Source organism: Pongo pygmaeus, chromosome 6 (assembly GCF_028885625.2).
Source record: "Pongo pygmaeus isolate AG05252 chromosome 6, NHGRI_mPonPyg2-v2.0_pri, whole genome shotgun sequence".
Classification (NCBI taxonomy): domain Eukaryota; kingdom Metazoa; phylum Chordata; class Mammalia; order Primates; family Hominidae; genus Pongo; species Pongo pygmaeus.
In genome coordinates this window covers 8,181,883-8,201,490 of record NC_072379.2, presented here as the reverse complement: position 1 = coordinate 8,201,490, position 19,608 = coordinate 8,181,883, and the positions used below count along the sequence as shown (strand labels likewise).

Here is a 19,608-nt window from a genome sequence, read left to right as displayed (position 1 = left end):
ACAGAAAACAAAAAAGTCAATATAAATAAAACCAATCAATGTGATATACCACATTAAAAGAATGAAGGAAAAAAACCACAATCATCTCAGAGGACACAGAAAAAGCCATTTGAAAAAAATCCAACAACATCTCATGATAAAAATACCCAGCAAACTTAGAACAGAAGGGAAGTTCCTCAAGCTTATAAAAGACATCTACAGAACACCCACAGCTAACATCATACTCAAGGCTGAAAGACTGAATGGCTTTCCCCAAGATCAAGAAAAAGACAAGGATCTCATCTCTTTAATTCAGCACTGTACTTGAGGTTCTAGTCAGGGCAATTGGGAAGAAAAATAAATAAAAGGCATCTTTATTGGAACAGAAGATGTCAGTCCATCTCTACCTGCAGTTGACAAGATCTTATACACAGAAAAGAAGAATCCCCAAAAAGCTATTAGAGCAAATACACTCAGCAAGGTTGAGAAATCTAAGATCAATATACAAAATCCTGGTATTTCCAAATGTTAGCAATGAGCAATGTGAAAATGAAGAAAACGGCTCCATTCACGTGACAATATTGAGGAATAAATTTAAAGTAAGTGCAAGACTTGTATACTAAAAACTATAAAACATTGTTGAATTAAACTAAAGAAGACCTAAACTAGTGGAAAGACATCTCGTGTTCACAAACTAGAAAACCTGCTTCAGATGGCAAAATGCTCACAAACTGGTCTACAGATTCAATGCAATCTCTGTCATAATTCCAACTGTTTTGGCAGAAATACATGAAAATAACCTAAAATTCATATGGAAATATGAGACTCTACATAGCAGATCAATGGAATAGAAGTGAGAGTCCAGAAATAAGCCCACAAAAAATGGTCAACTGATTTTTGTTTTTTGGGTTTTGGAAATGGGGGTCTCCACTATATTGTCCAGGTTGGTCTCAAACTCCTGGGCTCAAGTGATCCTCCCACCTCAGCCTCCCAAAGTGCTAGGATTACAGGTGTGAGCCACTGGGCCTGGCCTCAACTGATTTTTGATGAGGGTGTCAAGACCATTCAATGGAGAAAGACTAGACTTTTCAGCAAATGGTGCTGGGACAACCGTATATCCACGTGCAGCATAATAAATATAGACCCCTACCTCACACCACATAAAAAAATTATTCAAAATGGATCAGAGACCCAAATGTAAGAGCTAAATCTATAAAACGCTTAGAAGAAAACATAAGAATAAATGCTTCTGATCCTGGATTAGGGTACAGTTTCTTAGAAGATGTGAAAAGTATGAGCAACAAAAGAAAAAAATACATGAATTGGACTTCATCAAAATTAAAAACTTGAACATTAAAGGACACTATCAAAAAAGTGAAAAGACAGCCCACAGAATGTGACAAAATACTTGGAAATCATATATCTGCAAGAGACTTTTATCCAGACATATAAAGAATTACAAACTAACAATAAAAACCAAGAAAAGCAGCTCAGCATCAACAGTCATTAGGAAAATGCAATTCAAAACCACAATGAAATATATTTTATACTCATTAGGATGGCTATAATCAGATAAATAATAAGAAAATAACAAGTGCTGGTGAGGATGTGGAGAAATTAGAAACCTTAAACATTGCTGGTGGGAATGCAAAAATGGTACAGCCAACTGTGGAAGACTGACAACGTCTCAAAAAGATAAACAGAGAAGTACAATATGACCCAGATATTCTGTCCCCAGGTATATAACCAAGAACTCAAACATGCTCACACAAAGACACGTATTCAGTGTTTACACCAGCATTACTCATGCAGCTAAAAAGTAGGAACAACCCACATGTCCATCAACTGCTGAATGGATAAACAAAATGTATGGATATCCAATGGATATCAGTATGTATTCAGCCACGAAAAGGGACAGGTTACTGATACATGACAGCACATGGATGAAGCTTGAAAACATCCTGCTAAGTGAAAGAAGACAGTCACAGAAGGCCACATAGTGTATGCTTCTATTTATATGAATGTTCAGAATAAGCAAATCCATAGAGGCAGAAAGTAGATTAGTAGTTGTCAAGAGAAAGGGGGAGGGGAGGGAGGGGAGAAAGGAGAGTAACTACTAACAGATACAGGGTTTACTTTGGGGATGATGGAAATATTCTAGAATTAGCTAGTGGTAATGGTTGTGTAACACTGTAAATATACTAAAACCCACTAAATTGTACACTTTGGAATGGTTGTGTCTGTCATATGAATTTAAAACATTACACAAAAAGATAAAACCTTTTTATGTTGACAAAATTGCTTCCTAATTTAAAAATAAGCTAAACATGCAAGCCCTGTAGACCGAAGATGTGAAAAGCAGGCACTGGAGCCTATACAAGGCAACAGGCAGCATCTTGTGAGTCTACCTCATTTGCATGATATTTACAAAATCTCCTCTGACGTTTACTTCTCTAAACCAGGGTTTGGCAACCTTTCCTGTGATGGGCTAGACAGTGAATGGTTTAGGCTCTGCAGACCATACAATTCCTATCACAACTCCTCAACTCTGCAGTAAGGCAAAAGCAGTCACAGGCAACATTGGTGGGGAGGGATGTGTTCCAATACCACTTCATTGACAAAAACAGGGCAGTGGCTGGATGTGGGCCCCCAGGCCATCCTTTACTGACCCCTGGTCTAAAGCAGGAATCATCTCCACAAAACGAACCAGCTCTGTAAATGGCGGACTGAGGAAATGGGGAAATGAATCCATGTTATCAGCAGTTCTGTGATCCAGTAGCTCATTTGAGAAAAGCTTTTAAAATACTATACATCAAGCAGGCTTATCAATTTGTCACAAGTTACTCTTTTTGCAGAGGTGCAATACCTAAAAAATCCTATCTAATGACTGTCACCAAATCATACCCATTTCTAGCTTGAGCTTCACATTGGCTTCAGGTTATAAATAACTTTAAATAAACTGATGCATTTTTTCTATTATCCTTTCAATATAACATACATACTTGTTGATCTGAGCCAAGAACATTCCCTTCAGTGCATAAAATTCGGCTGTCATCTCTTTTGTGAAGTATTTTAAATTTGTAGATTCAATAACTTCAAGGCCCTGTTCAAAAAAAATGAGCAGAAAAAAAGTTATTGAAATTTCTAAACAATATGAAAACTTCATAAAATACTAATCTAGGCAGTAAGTCCTATGAGTCATTGACCAATGTACTTTAAATTGACAAAAGATTTGCCTACCATGAATATTTATTGATTGACGTTCAGAATTTAAACTGAATTACTAAAGCTAACTCTAAGTATTTAATCCTAAATACTTAGGGGTCTTATTTTCTCCAAAGCTTTATAGGTCTAGTCGGTTTTATTGTTCTTATTAAGATTCCTCTGAAAATAGTCAAAATCTATCTTAGATCCTCATAATTCTGTACTGTGTAATTTTTTTCTTTCCTTAAACACATTAACTAAGTATATAGTAGGACAGAGACCACAAGAGACTGTAATTCACAGTCAAGAAGCTTCCTTTCCCTTTCCTGTTTTGGAAGGACTGTTTCCCCCTTACTGAGGCTGTATTTGTAGGAAGTTCGAATCCGCCTTCCTTATATTCTGAACCAGGAGTCCCCACGTGGCCTCATTCTCCACCTGGCCTCATTCTTCAAGCGTCCTGTCCGCACCTGCATGCACTCATTTTTGCCCATGACGCCTGCCAGCTGGAGGTAGCATTTAACTTGCTGTCGAATCTTCTGGAAGCAATCCACGATAGGAACAGTTGGAATAGTATGAATCCGACTTAATATATCCAGAGCTACATTGACCAGTCCTTGTTTCCGGGCGATTTTTCCATACTGGATGATCGCTGAAGCTGATGCATGAACCCCAAGCATAGCGTTATTTGAACTGGGATCATGCTGAGAGCTATTCTCATAGGCAGTTACAATCGCTAGGGGGCAAAGAAAGGAATCATCAGCCCACACCAATCCTCTTTCAAAGCACTTCACAACAAGGCTTAAATAAAAAATGAAACACACACACACACGGCTTATGAAAATGGGCAGCTCTGTGATAAACCCTCGTTACTTTGTATTTTATACCATAAGCAACTTTTAAAAGGTGCTAATTCTTGAGTGGAGTGTTACCATCTTGGCTAACCAAATCATAAAATGACAAAGGCTGCTCTAAACACGTGGATGCCTGACAGGTTTAGGGGATAAGAGGGGGACCAGGAAAACCAGAAAAGGCCACGCAGAGCCACCTGAGCACAGCTTGTCCTGGGACGGGACCTTCAACGCAGAGTGCCATGGCTCAGAGCGTTGACCCCCCGGCCTGTACGATTCTGCCCCAACTAGAAAAATGTAACAGGTACAGAAACAAAAAACAAAACTTTACTTCTTCTACCACCTTCATCTTTCCCTGCACCATTACCACCCCGACCTGTCATCCCTATCCCAAAATAGAAAACCTGGGGGTAAAAAAAACCAAACCAAACCAAAACACAGAGACGAAACCAGAACCGTGGGGCGTCTGGAAAATTACATGATGAATGCATGCCGGACCAGGTCGGTTTACCCTGGTAATGATGCTGCCTCCACATGAAGATGCTGCTCCAGTGGGACAAGTCGTCAGACACGATGGGCAGTCGGTTCCTCCAGGTCTTCACCACCGTCTTCATGTCGTGCAGGCTGTTGTTCCTTCCCAGGTTGGTCGGCTGTAAGCCTGCGTTGATCTGTGCAGCTTCCTGGAGTTCGATGATTTGCTGGGCTGCCTGATGGGACCAGCATAAAAGACTCCGTGGTAAATAACAGTAAAGATCAAACGAGAAAAACACACCAGAGTCCATCGGGGACCTGATTATCGCAAAGATCTTATGGTGCAATTACCAAAGGAAGCACTCTCATTTACACACAGACACCTGAGATCCCACATTTCACTTACTGTTCACCCCAAACGCTACTTTCCTTATGGTGTCTACAATTTTAAAACCTCAGCCTGTGGCTCCTGAGACAGGAGACTGGGAGAACGATGGTACAGACACCAAACCTTGCTAATCGGCAGTCCTCAAAACTCCTCTTCCTGCTGTCCATGCCCTTTGCCACCCTCCCTGCCCGGCTCTTTGTCCAGCAATGCCTAAGGTCGGGACAGCGTGGCATCCCTGCTGCAGGCGTGCCTTTTCCCAACGTGCCTGCTAAACCCCACAGCCATACTAAGCACCTGCAAACGTGGTTCTCGTGACCTCTTTGGACCCATAAAATGTAAACACATTTTGAGTCACCATCCTATGAGCCTGGGAGGTAGACTACCCTTAAATTCCAGATGCGCTGTTGGCACCAAACTTCTGATACAACCTTTTCACCTGGAAGGCCCTGGCCACAATCCTTAGCCTATCCAAATTCTGTCCTTGGCTTCTATGGCGCACATGATATCTCCCTTCTCTCGATCCTTGTTATCCTGATTTTCTGTCTGATCAGCATGGCTCTGAATCACAGTATCCCCCCCAACTGTAAATTTGCTTCTATGGCTATGCCCGCTGTCTCAGGTTCAATGCTCCTTTGAGGCAGAATCTATTGTTTTAAAATGTTTTTTAATCTCCTAAACATAACACTTAGTTCAGTACTCTGTATCTTGGTTGACAGTAATTTTTTAACTTGCCTGGAAGAATCTGTGCTTTCTGTTTACATCTGAAATTTAACTCATTACATTCAGATTTCGGAAAACATTTCCTAACCCTGTCCCTCCAGCTCCCGCCAAAAGCTTACTGAAAACAGAGCGATGGGCTCTGTAACTGAGGGTGGCACAGTGGACACTGAAAACAATCCCTCAGGCAAAATTCAAAACCAGAATCACTGTGAGGATGTCTTCAATTCCGCAGAAATGCCGACATGTTTTTCTCAATGTTTTAACTGTGGCCTTCCTTTCCTGAGGACGAGTGTTAAGTGGGAGAGGACAAGACAAGCAGAAGGAGTTTCATCTCTGCCGTCCAGCGCAGTCTGCAGACCTAAGCCTGGACACTGGCACTTGTCTGCGACAGGCCACAGGCCCGTGCTCGCGTGGGGGCACCGCACGCACCTGTAGGAGAGGCGTGTGCACGTGGGACACCACGTGGGGCAGCCGCCGCCACTCGCGGATGGCTAGGCTGCTGGCCATCTCCACCAGGCGCTCGATGAAGCTGAGCTGCTGCTCCTCGGGGTGGCAGATGGCCAGGTATCCGCGGTACATGTTCACCTTCCAGGCCATCTCCTTTGGACAGCTCACTTCCACCTGGCAGTGAAAGAACGCGACACAGGACGTGAGGGGCCTTCTTTCCCTCAGTGTAAAGTGTCAAACAGGAAAACGATCACTTTTTTTGGTCACTAGGTATGCAAGGCAATACACAGAAATTAGGCTATAGGAATGTATTTTCTTTAGAGAAGTCATGCGTTTACACAGTCTTTTCTGGATACTCTCCTTTTCTAAATTCCAGTGAGCGGCCAATCTCTCTAGCTATGAAAGCATACCACAGGATCCTGGCTTTAACATCAGTTCTTCCAAAGAAAAGAGACTGATCAATGCTGTTATGACAGATCAGATGAAAAATCACACAGTCTGCTACAAAGTCAGCTGGCATTATTATTATTATTATTTTTGAGACGGAATCTTGCTCTGTTGCCCAGACTGGAGAGCAGTGGTGCGATCTTGGCTCACTGCAACCTCTGCCTCCCAGGTTCAAGCTATTCTCCTGCCTCAGCCTCCTGAGCAGCTGGGATTACAGGCGTGCGCCACCATGCCCAGATAATTTTTTGTGTTTTTAGTAGAGATGGGTTTCACCATGTTGGTCAGGCTGGTCTTGAACTCCTGACCTCAGGTGATCTGCCTGCCTCAGCCTCCCAAAGTGCTGGGATTACAGGCATGAGACACTGTGCCTGGCCAATAAGCACATTTTAAGCTGTTAAATATATATTAATCTCCAGTATGATAAATGTCAGTGTAATTTTTTTTTTTGAGACAGGGTCCCACTCTGTCGTCCAAGCTAGACTGCAATGTCATGCTCATAGCACACTACAGCCCCTCCAGGGCTCAAGTGATCCTCCCACCTCAGTGTCCCAAGCAGCTGGAACTACAGGCATGTACCCCACACCAGGCTAATTTTTGTTTATTTTTTGTAGAAACGGGGGTCTTGCTGTTACCCACGCTGGTCTCAAACTCCTGGGCTCAAGTGATCTGCCTACCTTGACCTCCCAAAGTGTTGGGGTCACAGGCGTGAGCCACCACGCCCGGCCACATGGGTGTAATTTTGAATTACTTCCAACTCATATTGTTATCCTGGGAAATTAAACCGTTCAGGTGTTAACTCAGGTTTACATGAACATGAGGGAACATGTGCAAATTTTCCTGTCATTTTAAAGCCACACTTTCTCGTTCACTATAAAATGTCCCCCAGATTTCCCGCACTCCAGCGTCAGTTCCATGGAGCAGCGGATGAGCCTGGGCCAACCGCTCCTCAGCCAGGTGGAGACCACGTGTGTTCCTTTCTGCTCCAAAAGGCCTTTTTTGCCCATTACCTTCTGAAGAAAGCACTGGAATGCCTCACATTTTGTTAATCTCATTTAAAAATATTAAAAAATTTTTTTTCATGAAAGTTTTCAAACATAATATCTTTGTGATTAGAAAGATGGAAGGACATCTCTATGATGGGAAGTTTACAGGAATTGCTGTAGTAAGATCAATAAACATTCCCCTTTGGAAAACAATAAGTAACAATAAAAGCGACACACGTTAGTGCCATGATGGTATCTGTCCCAAGGACTGCATGCAATAATGGTAATAATGACACCACCCCACAAATTATATGACACTGCGGCTTGTTTTTGACATCTTACTCTTCCAAAGCACATTCATGGTACCTCTTAGTTCTCGATAACCCACTGAAGAAGAAATTCAGGAAGGCAAACAAGACTACAGCAGCTTCCAACATTACCCTCCACGTTGGCACCAATGTCAAGGGTCTGGACTCCAACACTAGTTGAGATAGATTTTTGCCAATTACAACACCTACCCTCAGTTACACTAAGAACAACGGCGTGTCTTCTATTTTCCCTACTGAAAAAAAGCTAACCTACTTTCTAAATCAAACCAAGAAACTACCCTAGGAAGCACAGAAACAGACAAAAGTAATTTGCTGAATCCTTTTCAAGAATATTTGAAATTAATTTAGTGCAGATTACCCAGGATGTTTACTCACATATTTGAGTTTTTTTCTAAGCAGTGAGTAATTTACAAGTTTTATAAAATGATCAAGAATCTATGAAAGAAGAAATGCATCTGTGAGACCTCGGGACCGCGTGACGCTGCATATATCCAGCTAAGGGAAACTTTGGGAAGGAGAAAGAAGGGAACATTAAGGTGAGCTACAAATACTTATTCAGTTTTATGTTTTGTCAGAATAAAGAAGGAATAAGCAATCGTAAATGCATCCTGACTGGTCCTCCATCTGTGTGGATTCGACCAACTGTGGATAGAAAATATTCGGAGAAAAAAAAACTGCATCTGTACTAAGCATGTACAGAGCTTTTTCTTGTCATTCCCTAAAAACTACAGTGTAACAAAACAACTGTGTAAGTAGCAATTACACCGTATTAGGTACCGTAAGTAACCTAGACAGGATTTAAAGAACCCAGGCGGCTGTGCAGAGATTACATGCAAATACTACAGCGTTTTATATCAGGGACTTGAGTGTCTGTGGATTTTGGTATCACTGGGGGGTCCTGGATACTGAGGGAAGAATGTATTTTTACTGATATAAATGACTGGTTATTTCTCTAAGGAACACAAACTCCCTGCATCCAATGAGTCATTTCCCAGGTCCCAAACCAGAAGTCAACACCTGGCCTCGATTCCATCCTCTAGTTAATAGTTTGTGACTATTTCTAATCTTCAATTTCTCATTTAGTAAAAAAGTGTCATTACTCAAATTCAGGAAAGGTGTTAGAGACAATCAAACGGAACCTTTCCTTCCCAAAAGCTATCTTTCCACTGCCAAAATGCTTGTTCTAAGGGAAATCTCCCAAGAGACACCTGCAGCTTCAGGAAAAGGGACCCAGGCAGCGGCAGGGATGCCCCCGGGGCGTCTCACCTGCACCAGCGCCTCCTTCATGGCAGTCCAGTTGGACACCCGCCAGGCGCACTCCAGGACGAGGTAGGGGTTGATGTGGCCTTTGGACTGGCCGTACTCCGTCAGGGCTTCCCACTGGTTCAATTCCTTGGAGCATCTACAAGACCACAGATCCGAGAGCAAAAGCTCAGTCACCAGCGCACTCATGAATTCACAAAGGCGGGGACAGGGTTTTAGGGAGCAAATTTCCATTCTACAGAAGAACAACACAGTAAGAGTGGCCTTCTGCGGGACACGGAGGTGTGCTCCATTGCGGGGTGAGCCCCCTGCCCACCCTGGACACCACAAACCACCTGCTATTCAGCAGACAGCCCAGAGCACTGGAGCCAGGGGAGATGGAGGGATAGTTTACTGCTTCTCCAGTCGACTTATTTAATTACTCAAGGCTTTAAATGCTGGTTTTGGGTTTCTGTTTGTTCTTTATGTGGCCATAAAGTAGCAAACCTCTCTTTAAAAAACACTCATTACAAGAAAAGGTCAGAGATTTTTCCCTGATTCCCTTAACTGATTCATGCACACGTCAAGCACCGTGTTCGGCTTACCGAATCCAGTGGTCTTCCCAGAGCTGGTATTCGGGGAAAATAGCAGGGGAGGCGTTACTCCTCTCATGTTCTTTTTTGGCTTTATCCATTGCCTTTTCATAGGATTCTTGTGCCTAAAAAAAGTTAATGCTTTTAAATCACTGTTTAACTAGAAACACACCTTTTCTTACTTTTTAAATTTAAAACTTAGAACTAAGTTTTTTGAGATGAGGTTTTGCTATGTTGCCAAAGCTGGACTCAAACTCCTAATTCCTAGGCTCAAGGGACCCTCCTGCCTCAGACCCCCTGAGTAGCTAGGCTACAGGTGCCTGCCTGCACCTGGCTAAGAAACACAGCCATTTCACTGCCATGGCCCAGTTGTCTACAGCAGGCTGAATCACAGACCTGGGAGCACATGGAGCTCTTCTCCAGGAGCACTAAACGCCCGCAGCTCTCTGTTCAGAGACAGAAGACAGTGGGATTCCCTGAACAGAATGGAAGGAGGGGAGGCTGTCCAGATGTGGGATTACTTTCTCCATCCTTTAGTAATCGGAGCAGGAGCCGCAAGGCCACATCTGCTTCTGGAGGTTCTGTGGCACAGCACCCTACACAGTGCTAGGAATTGCACCCTGAAATGGTGGCCTGTGCCACACTGAAGGGCAGACACGGGGAGTAAAACGTAAGCAAAAACAAAACCTATCGCTTCCAACAGGACCAACAACGGGAGGGAAAAAGCATCCACGTTGGCATCTAATGCAAAGGACTTATTAGGACTGTGCTTTAGCTCACGTCATATACGTAGGTGTCTCTTAAATGCAGACTTCAGTCATAGGGCCTTTACGTGAGGGACTGAAATGCTTTAAACGTATTTAAATGTGAACCCTGGGCCAGGCACAGTGGCTCATACCTGTAATCCTAGCACTTTGGGAGGCCGAGGTGGGCGGATCTTAGGTCAGGAGTTCGAGACCAGCACGGCCAACATGGCGAAACCCCGTCTCTACTAAAAATACAAAAATTAGCTGGGCATGGTGTTGGGCACCTGTAATCCCAGCTACTTGGCAGGCTGAGGCAGGAGAATCACTTGAACCTGGGAGGTGGAGGTTGCAGTGAGCCGAGATTGTGCCACTGCACTCCAGCCTGGGTGACAGAGCAAGACTCCATTTCAAAAAAAGAGAACGTGAACTCCGACTTGAGGACATTTTATTAAAGAACCATTATAAATGACCTCTCATTACGCACCCAAGCCCATCAGTGGTCTGAGGTTTACCTGCTCAAAGAACCCGTGCTGCTCGTAAGCAATTGCAGTCGCCGTCTCCGAGTACTTGCACCGCTTCTGCCACAGACCAGCCCACATATCTTCCTCTTGTAACAGGGAGTAAAGCTCCGCAAGGGAATCCAGTATCTCCTGAAAACATGAAGTAAGGTTCCTGAGTGCTCGAGACAGAGACTTTTTTTTCCCCCTAAAAATACAGTTTCACTGTGCTGTCATTTGAAATCATTTGGGAGCAGTATTTATTTAAAGTGTGAAGTCACTGGCAGGGAAGAGGTAATTAACAAACTGAGGCACACCCTCACCTGCTGCGGCGGGGTGATGCTCTCCTGCTCATAGAACTCCGTTGTTTGCTTCGGCTTAATCTGAAGACTCAGACCCTTTTCAAAAGCCTGGTGCTCCAGCATCAGCGTGGACCGGAACCAGAGGTTGTGTGTTTTCCCCAGGTACTTCAGGACGCAGGGTCGGATGGGAATCGGCGGCACACACTGGGACATGGCTTCCACAAAGCAGTTCAGTGCGCTGGGCTGGCAGTCTCGCTGCACCTGGTGACTGCCGCTGCACAGGAACGGACTTATCTCGCCCGCCAGTGCCTGAAACCAAAGCACATGTCATTTACACCTTCATTCAAAAATCGGCAAGTCTTGCTGTCTCTCTCGATGCATCTAAGAATACCTTTCCTAATTCGCTCGAGTGACAGCCAGTGGTTCTCTCATTCTCTGAAACTTGTTAAAGACTCTGTTCTTTTATGAATACTTACCAAAAGCTAAAACTACAATTTTCCAAAACAGGATTTTAAAGATACACTCACATGCTGCTGTCTGTCAGAGAGGATCTTCCACAATCTGGGGAAAAGCTGGACCCACGTCTTCTCTGCCAGCGTCGTGGAAATGTGGCACAGCTGAACGAAAGCGCTGAGCAGCGCTCCAGTCTATGAACAGAAAGACAACAGGCTGAGATGGCCACGGGCTGGGGGTGCCTCGCACAGCCATGCTCAGAAGACACCCATGATCTGTCTCACACATTATCGATGCTCCTTCACTTTCAAAGTTTCAAAGATCTGAGAAAATGCCATGTTGGAGTAAAAGCCCATGGATCCTGAGTGGTGGGAAGCCATGGTGCACTTAGCAGCCAAGCCCAGGCATCCCGAGGGGCTCAGCAATGGCACCTGCATTTGCACTTAGTTTTTAAGGGGGTTTCCTAACACTACTGATCCCACCATATCCAAGAAGGACAAAAACACGACAAGACTGAAAGAGTAACTTAGAGAGACACAGACGTCACCGAGGCCCAGGCCACTGAAAATAGTAAAGTGAAAACACACCGTATATGACATAAACTATTTGCCAACAGGTATTATTCTGAAGAACAAATCAAGAACTGAAAGTTCAGTCTCTGCAATCTGCAGTGTACAAGAGGCAGGAGAAAATGACCGAGACGGACTGGAACAGAACACCTGGACGACTAGAGCCTGAAGTCGAAACTGAGGGCCCGGAGGGCACAGTACATCCACAGTTGTGTTTATCTCGTCCTAGCCCTCTTGTTTTTGAAGATCTGATCTGAATTAGCTGCCAACATTCCTTATTAACAGCCAGGTTTCTAGTCTGCCTGAGGCTGCTCTAGCCCACAGGAGACACCCTACATGGCATCAGGCAGTGGCGCCAGGGGGCTGGGGAACATGCTGACAGCCACACTGTCCCTGCTGCCCTGGCGTGGTGGCAGAGTGCCAGGGACATGACTACGCTTTCATCTCTCCTGCAGCAAACCCAAGAGGGGAAAGCACGAGCACATTCACGTTTCCACTAAAAACAGACACCAAGGATACAAATCTTTCAAGGAAAATGGGTGAAAACATTTAGGTAAAGAACGCTCCTAAGTATCTGTCATCAGGCTGCCCTGTGAGGAGGACTGTGATGAAGTAGGCACAGTTCCCCTCACATGGCCACACACTTCACCCTGACCAGCCCATCGGGGGCTCTCAGCTCCACGTCAGTTTAGCGGAGGCCAAGAGCTGGGGAGAAATGAAGAGCCCAGCGAGGTCACTGACCTGCTAATAAAGCTGCTCAACTCCAACCGTGGGGGTTTGGATCAGAATCCCAAAAGACACAATCCCATACGCCCTAACCCCAAGTGTTGAAATCCTCAAAGATCAGAATCCCTGAAAATCATCATCACAGCTGCATCAGGTTAGAAACTATTCCCTGTCACTGTCTGCGTGGTTTAAGGAGATGCCTATGGGTGCCATGTTTACAGCATCAACTTGACTGGACTACGGAATACCTGGAAACCTACCTAGTAAAGTATTATTTGGGGTGTGTCTGTGTATGTTTTAAAGAATTTTTAAATTGTTTTTTCCAGCATTATATTTTCGGGATTTGAGAGATTAGAAATTTTGATCTTTAGGGATTTCAACATCCGGGATTACGATGTTCAGGGTTTTGTGTCTCAGGATTACAGTCCGCTCCTGCTCCCCAAGTCCATGGCTTGTTCTGATGTACACACTGTCCCAAAGAGGTGCAGGGGTTAGGGCCCCGTGGTGGACCCACAGCGTCAAAAGAGCCTAGCGAGGGCTTGCTGCCTCCACAGACTTCCCACAGGGAACAATGGCCAGACCTGAGAAATGAGGTGAAGGAGAAAGAGCCTGTGTGCCTGGGGTGAGGACCGCCCTCTCCGGATTTAGAATCCAAGAGTCTAAGAAGAGCTGGTGGCACCTGACCACTTCACGGGGTAGAGGAGCTCCAGGAAGGAAAACGTCAGGGTGGAAACAACAAACACAATGATTTGTAACCCCATCTTGCTCCATGAAAAATCTCAACTCCCATAAATACACAGAAGATGAAATAACACGACACCACCCTCTCCAACCCCACCAGCCCTGGCTGCTTTACCCCAGCACCCATCTCGCCTCCTGAGGAATTAGCACTTCTTTCTGTTCATTATTTCCCCTCACTAGAACGTACACCCTGCTGAGGACCAGCTACCACTGTGTTTCCAGCGTCCAGAACATCACCTGACACAGAGCAGGCTCTCAGTAAAAAGATGCTGAAATGATGAAATGAGATCAAATGTAAAAGGTGAACGAGGAAAATGGGACACAAAAGAACCCAAGGAGAAGGGAAGAATTAAATCACACCCAAGTACCCTGAGAACCACACCATGCTAAGAGGTGGGCACAGGTCTGCCAGAGTGGCCCAAGGATATGCAGCAAGTAGGCGGCACACCAGGCTCAGGGGCGATGGTGTGCCCACCTGTGCTGGGCACTGAGTTAGAGGGTCTCCTTTGTGACACACATATGGCTGACGACGTCTGCAGCTCCAGCCTGAGCAATCCTCTTATAAAGGGTGACACAGATGGGCCCTGAGACTCAGGCTATGAAGCCTCAGATCAAGAGAAGACCATGGGGACATTCGTGGGCAAAATTCTCTGTGAGATTTGCCGAGATTTTCAGCCACATCTGGTCTAACCCAGCTGCCATCCAGAGAGCAGCCACGGCCCCACAGAGGACGTGGAGGTGTACAGCTGTGACCAATTCAGCCAAGACAAAAATCTTAATGAATAAAACCAAATATCCTGACCCCTCGCACAACATACTGCTAGAAATTCCTCTCCTGATGGCACTCCCACCAGGAGCTGAGGATAAAACTGAGGCACAGGCACCTGATGATGTGGTGATGTGTCATGGTGACCATCAGCCAAAGGCCTCTGGGCTTCAGGACATGGACTTACAGCCCTTTTTCCTGGTGGTGGTGGCAGTAGGGACAGGGGTCTATTAAGATGCCTGTGATCCCAGCACTTTGGGAGGCCGAGGCAGGCAGATCACCTGAGGTCAGGAGTTCAAGATCAGCCTGGCCAACATGGTGAAACCCTGTCTCTATTAAAAATACAAAAATTGGCCGGGTGTGGTGGTGTGTGCCTGTAATCCCAGCTACTCAGGAGGCTGAGGCAGGAGAATCGCTAGAACCTGGGAGATGGAGGTTGCTGTGAGCCGAGATCGTACCACTATACTCCAGCCTGAGCAACAGAGTGAGACCCTATCTCAAACAAACAAACAAACCAACAAACAAAAGAAATGCCTGGCCCATGACATGAGAGCTATCACTCACATGTATCAGGCTGCTCTGCTTCCCGCTCCATCCCACAGAAAAGCATTTTATCCTTATCCAAGATGACAATGGTGTCACTTGGGTATAAGTTCAAAGACTGATCCAGTGCACAAGTTCAACATAGGTCACCAAAAGATTTTAATGTAAAAATCACTTGTGAGAAGTAGTTCATGCTTTTTTCCCACCTAGCTCCTGATATGAACAGAATAATCAGAATCATCACCCAGCTCCTGAAAGAACAGAAAAATACCTCCTCGTCAAAAGTAACCTGGTACATGGAGCTTCAACCAGTCTTTCAAGGTCATGACATAAAAAACAATCAGACTTATAATTTACCTGAGAGTTTGCAGAAGCCAGAGAGTTTCTACCTGGCTAGATTTCAAACATAAATGCACCTGGAGGCCCCCAGCTCCACAAAGTGGGCTTGATTTAGCAAATTAACTCATTTCTCATTTTCTCCTTTTTTAGTGCACTTGAAAAATAATCCAACATTATTATGTCTCCTCACACATTTTTTGTACACAGTTTTACCGTTTCTTTCAAGAGATGGTGGTGGAGAAATTAACTTTTTTCCTATTTTCTCCTATAAGACACTGTGACACTCCCAAATCTCTGCTTCACGCCTGTAATCCCAGCACTTTGGGAGGCCAAGGTGGGTGGATCACTTGAGTCCAGGAATCCAAGACCAGTCTGAGCAACATATCAAGACCCTGTATCTACTAAAAAATTAACAAATTCGCTGGGCGTGGCAGCTCATGTCTGTGGTCCCAGCTACCTGGGAGGCTGAGGTGGGAGGATCACTTGGCCCAGGAGACTGAGGCCGCAGTGAGGTGCAACTGCGCCACTACACTCCAGGCTGGGTGACAAAGCAACATCTTATCTCAAAAAGAAAAAGGAAAGAAACAGAAAAAGTTACACTGCTGTGGAATGATCCTGATTTAGGCTTTGAACTGTCCATGGGAGGAAAGCAACAAATCCTTTCCAAGCTGCATACAGACCTTCACCTCTCGGAGGGTGTCCAGAAACTTGTCGTGCCTGTTGGTTAGCATGTGCAGCTGGTTTCCAATGTCCTTTTCTGAAAGTTCTTTGGTTTTGGGCGTGCTGGTCTGATCCCCAGGAGCTAGTTCGATGTCTATCTCTACATCCTAAGAAACAAAGCAGCAGGCAAAACCAAAATGTCAAAGGCTTCAAGAAAACCCAACAAACACACCTCCTGTAGGCTTCTTGTTACAATTTTGGTAAAATTCGTGTTTGTTTCCTGGAAGTGTGTAAGTATTTAAATAATCTTCAATCCTAAAATAAACAAAACCCGGATTAACTAGACCAGATCTCTCTCTTTTTAAAAATGACTATAAAGAAGCCACCAGTGTGCTTTCACATTGGGTTTTTTGTCAAAAGCACAATTTAAAATAAACTTCAAACAGTAAAAATAAAGATTAATGGAATCATAGTCTATCATTTCTCAAAATGCAATACAGTCGCCCAGCTGCCTGGCTTGCTCAACCTGAGAATCCCCTCAGGGCCACGGCGGAGCATGTTGCTGGTGCAATGTTTTATATGACCACTCCCAAAGAGGAATACACCTTATTTCTGTCTGAAGGTTTGGAGAAGTCAGTCAACAATTAAACTACTCCTTGAAGTCAGGTATCGACAATTTGGTGTGTGCCCTTGAAAATGAAGAACTTCAGACTTGGCAATTTATTTCACACAGGAAGATTATAGAAAGAAAAGACCAAATGACCTGGTAATCTAGTGTTTCAGCAACAGTAAAAAAAAGAAAAAAATTTTAATTCGAAATTATTAATGAGTAGACATCCTGCACATGGAAGAGGGGACGCACCACCCCTTTTAGAGCAAAGAGGGTGGCGTGCCCGCCTGCAGCACGGGTTGACTGTCTCCTAAGACGCAACGCTCCACAAAGGCTGAGCCTCCAAAAACCAACGATCTTAAGGAGACACAGCCTACAAAAATCCCTGCCAGGAACAGCGGCAGCCACTTCTTCATGGAGGACAGAAAGCCACCAAGACTAAGCCATCAACCTTGGTACAGGTTCTTGGAGGAGCAAAGGCTCCCTGCTGCCCATCCCGGGACTAGGAGAGACATGGGTTCTGAGCAGGCTGCTGGAGGAACCAACTAGAGCCCCAGCCCCTGTGTGGCAGGCAGCATTCCCCCAGGCAGCGCTTTCTGTAGTGAACACGGGCTTTTCTCACCACGAGAGAAAAATCACGGCACAGGGAAATGTTCTGTTCTCAGCAGTACTAGCTCATGGTAACGTGATCCATCTCAAAACCGAATGGGAGTGCAAGATGCTTCTCAATTCTAACTAAAAAAAAAAAAAATCCAGCTGAACTTAGGTACCACATTCAGAGCTTTCAGGTAGACAGGTTTTTATACCTTGTTCATGCCCGAAACAAATCTAAAGCTGATGCAATAACTTCTTCTGCAGGACCGAGGATTCTGCCCATGGGGCACAGGGCCTCACCTCCTCTCTGGGATTCTGCCCGTGGGGCGCGGGGCCTCACCTCCTCTCTGGGATTCTGCCCGTGGGGTGCAGGGCCTCACCTCCTCTTTGGACTCGCTGTTCTCCCGCTCCCGGGGCTCCTGCTTGACGTGCGTGACCATGGCGAAGGCGGCACGGTCGTGGCTATCGGCCAGGTTGATGACGTTGGTGATGGACGGGAGCATGGCTCCTTGGCAGCTGGTGCCAATGGGGGTGCTCTTCTCACACACGGCCAGAAGCAGCTGCAAGGGGTGTGGAAAGGAGACAGACCCAAGGCATGCGCATGGACTTTTCTCCCAGATGCCCCTCACTCGGGCACCTCTGACTCTGCAGGTCCAAGTATGAGCTCAGCACCTTTTCCCACCTCTCCCCGACCGGACGGGCTTCCTCTCCTCTATCCCCTCCAAGGCATCGTCCACACACAGAAGACCTCTGCTTCACTCATAGCACACACCAGGCCCTGCCACTCTTAACTCCTCAACACCTAGGCGGTTCCTGCTCCCACCTGGGTGGAACCTCCCACCTCACCCCCAGACTCGTCCTCCTGAACCCATCTCTTTCCACACAGTGGCCCTTTATCCCGGCCCACCCACCCACGGCTTCCCGCAGCCTCAGCCGACAGTGCACAGGCTTCCCCGTGTGAGTCGTGAGCCCCTCCGTGATGTACTGAAGCCCCTGCCTGCCTCTGCAGTCGGGCCACTCCCCACCCCACCGTGCTTCCCCACGGGCAGTGCGCACACTGCCTGGCCACGCCACTCTTGCCGTCTTGGGCGAATATTCCCTGAGCACCCACTGGGTGCCATGGAGGCCCTGCAGACTCATCTGCTGCCTGCACAGAGATGGTGTCCCCTGCCTCAAGGAGCTGAAGTGTCAGAGGGAAGGACACAGCCAGGCACGTGCTCACTGTGGTAACGTGGCCAGGAAACAGGGTGGACTGACAGAATTAAAGGGAGCTGCACATTAGCCTGAGTGGCAAGAGTGAGGCAAGTTCAAGAACACGGAGGGCCAGCACCCTGGAGACTGATGCTGGAGGGAGAGGGAGATGGGGATGCAGAGACAGACGGGGGGCCAGTCACCTGAGGACCATAGCCTGGAGGCTGGATTTTATGCCACGCACAATGGAAAGAGTATTGTTATCTGCTTTATTAAGAATAATTTTGTAACGACAGAGAAAACTTATCAGTAGGAGGGGAGGTGGTTGAACATTAAGGAAATGGTTCCCATTGTCCTAATGAGAGATGGTGGTGGCCACTCAGGGGCAAAGGAAGGAGGGAGTCGAGGACTCTTGGCTTGTGCCCTTCCCCTGACCGATTCACATGGACCTGCCACAGCCAGTATCTCATCTGTTTTTGTAATTTTAGCACCCAACCCAGTGCCTGGCAACTAACCAGCAGTCGGAAGGTCTCCTGAACGAGTGATGGAAGAGCAGGGAACTCTGCCCAGGTGTGGCCATAGGCAAAAATTCCAAACACACGCTGCACACGCGTCAAGAGAACGCCCGCCCATCCGGCACAAACGGGAAACATGCTAGCAGGCTCCCCTGAGAACCAGCACCACAACTCACTCCCTTCTTCTCATCAAAGAGAACTCATCCACCTTTTGTTCCAGCTGTCTCAGGAGACATAGTATGTGGTGACCTGGTTTCATTCACTCCAGGTAAATGGACGAGAACTACCTGCACAGCACTGGTAACCTGCCACAGCAAACCCAAGCTGATGAGTGAGCCACAGGCCGAAACTCTAGCAAGCTAGAAGCTTGCCACAATCCTGCTGGAAACTCAAAGAACATCTGACTTGCCTTCCATGAAAAGTCAATCCTACTCTAGGTCTGGATCTCGCTTTCATCATATAACACTGAGCATGTTAAACACACCTGTGTTGCCAGCACCCGACTCCTCACACTAAGGAACCAAAACCGACAGTGTGGTCAGGCCCTGGCCCGGCTGCTCCATCTTCCTGCTTAAGGAATGATGGGGGCTAGGCATGGTGCCTCATGCCTGTAATCACAGCGTTTTGGGAGGCCGAGGCAGTCAGATCACTTGAGCTTGTGAGTTTGCGACCAGCCTGGGCAACACGGTGAAACCCCATCTCTAC

The 19,608-nt window shown here is 46.1% G+C and overlaps 1 protein-coding gene across 14 annotated transcripts in view; it reads right to left on the bottom strand.

Annotated features, from left to right (window-relative positions):
* TRRAP (transformation/transcription domain associated protein) overlaps positions 1-19,608 on the bottom strand; it is a 135,431-nt gene that overhangs the window by 25,921 nt on the left and 89,902 nt on the right. For 9 of the 14 annotated variants that reach the window (XM_063668114.1, XM_063668119.1, XM_054497101.2 and 6 more), the window contains 11 exons: positions 17,578-17,757; positions 16,014-16,160; positions 11,724-11,843; positions 11,218-11,505; positions 10,910-11,047; positions 9,664-9,776; positions 9,083-9,218; positions 6,040-6,231; positions 4,510-4,738; positions 3,651-3,916; positions 2,982-3,082 (listed from right to left, as the gene is read on the bottom strand). In XM_063668114.1, the coding sequence (XP_063524184.1) occupies positions 2,982-3,082; positions 3,651-3,916; positions 4,510-4,738; positions 6,040-6,231; positions 9,083-9,218; positions 9,664-9,776; positions 10,910-11,047; positions 11,218-11,505; positions 11,724-11,843; positions 16,014-16,160; positions 17,578-17,757 (1,910 nt within the window). The remainder of the gene's footprint in view (positions 1-2,981; positions 3,083-3,650; positions 3,917-4,509; positions 4,739-6,039; positions 6,232-9,082; positions 9,219-9,663; positions 9,777-10,909; positions 11,048-11,217; positions 11,506-11,723; positions 11,844-16,013; positions 16,161-17,577; positions 17,758-19,608) is intronic. The other 5 variants (XM_063668117.1, XM_063668120.1, XM_054497107.2 and 2 more) reach the window with 1 other exon arrangement.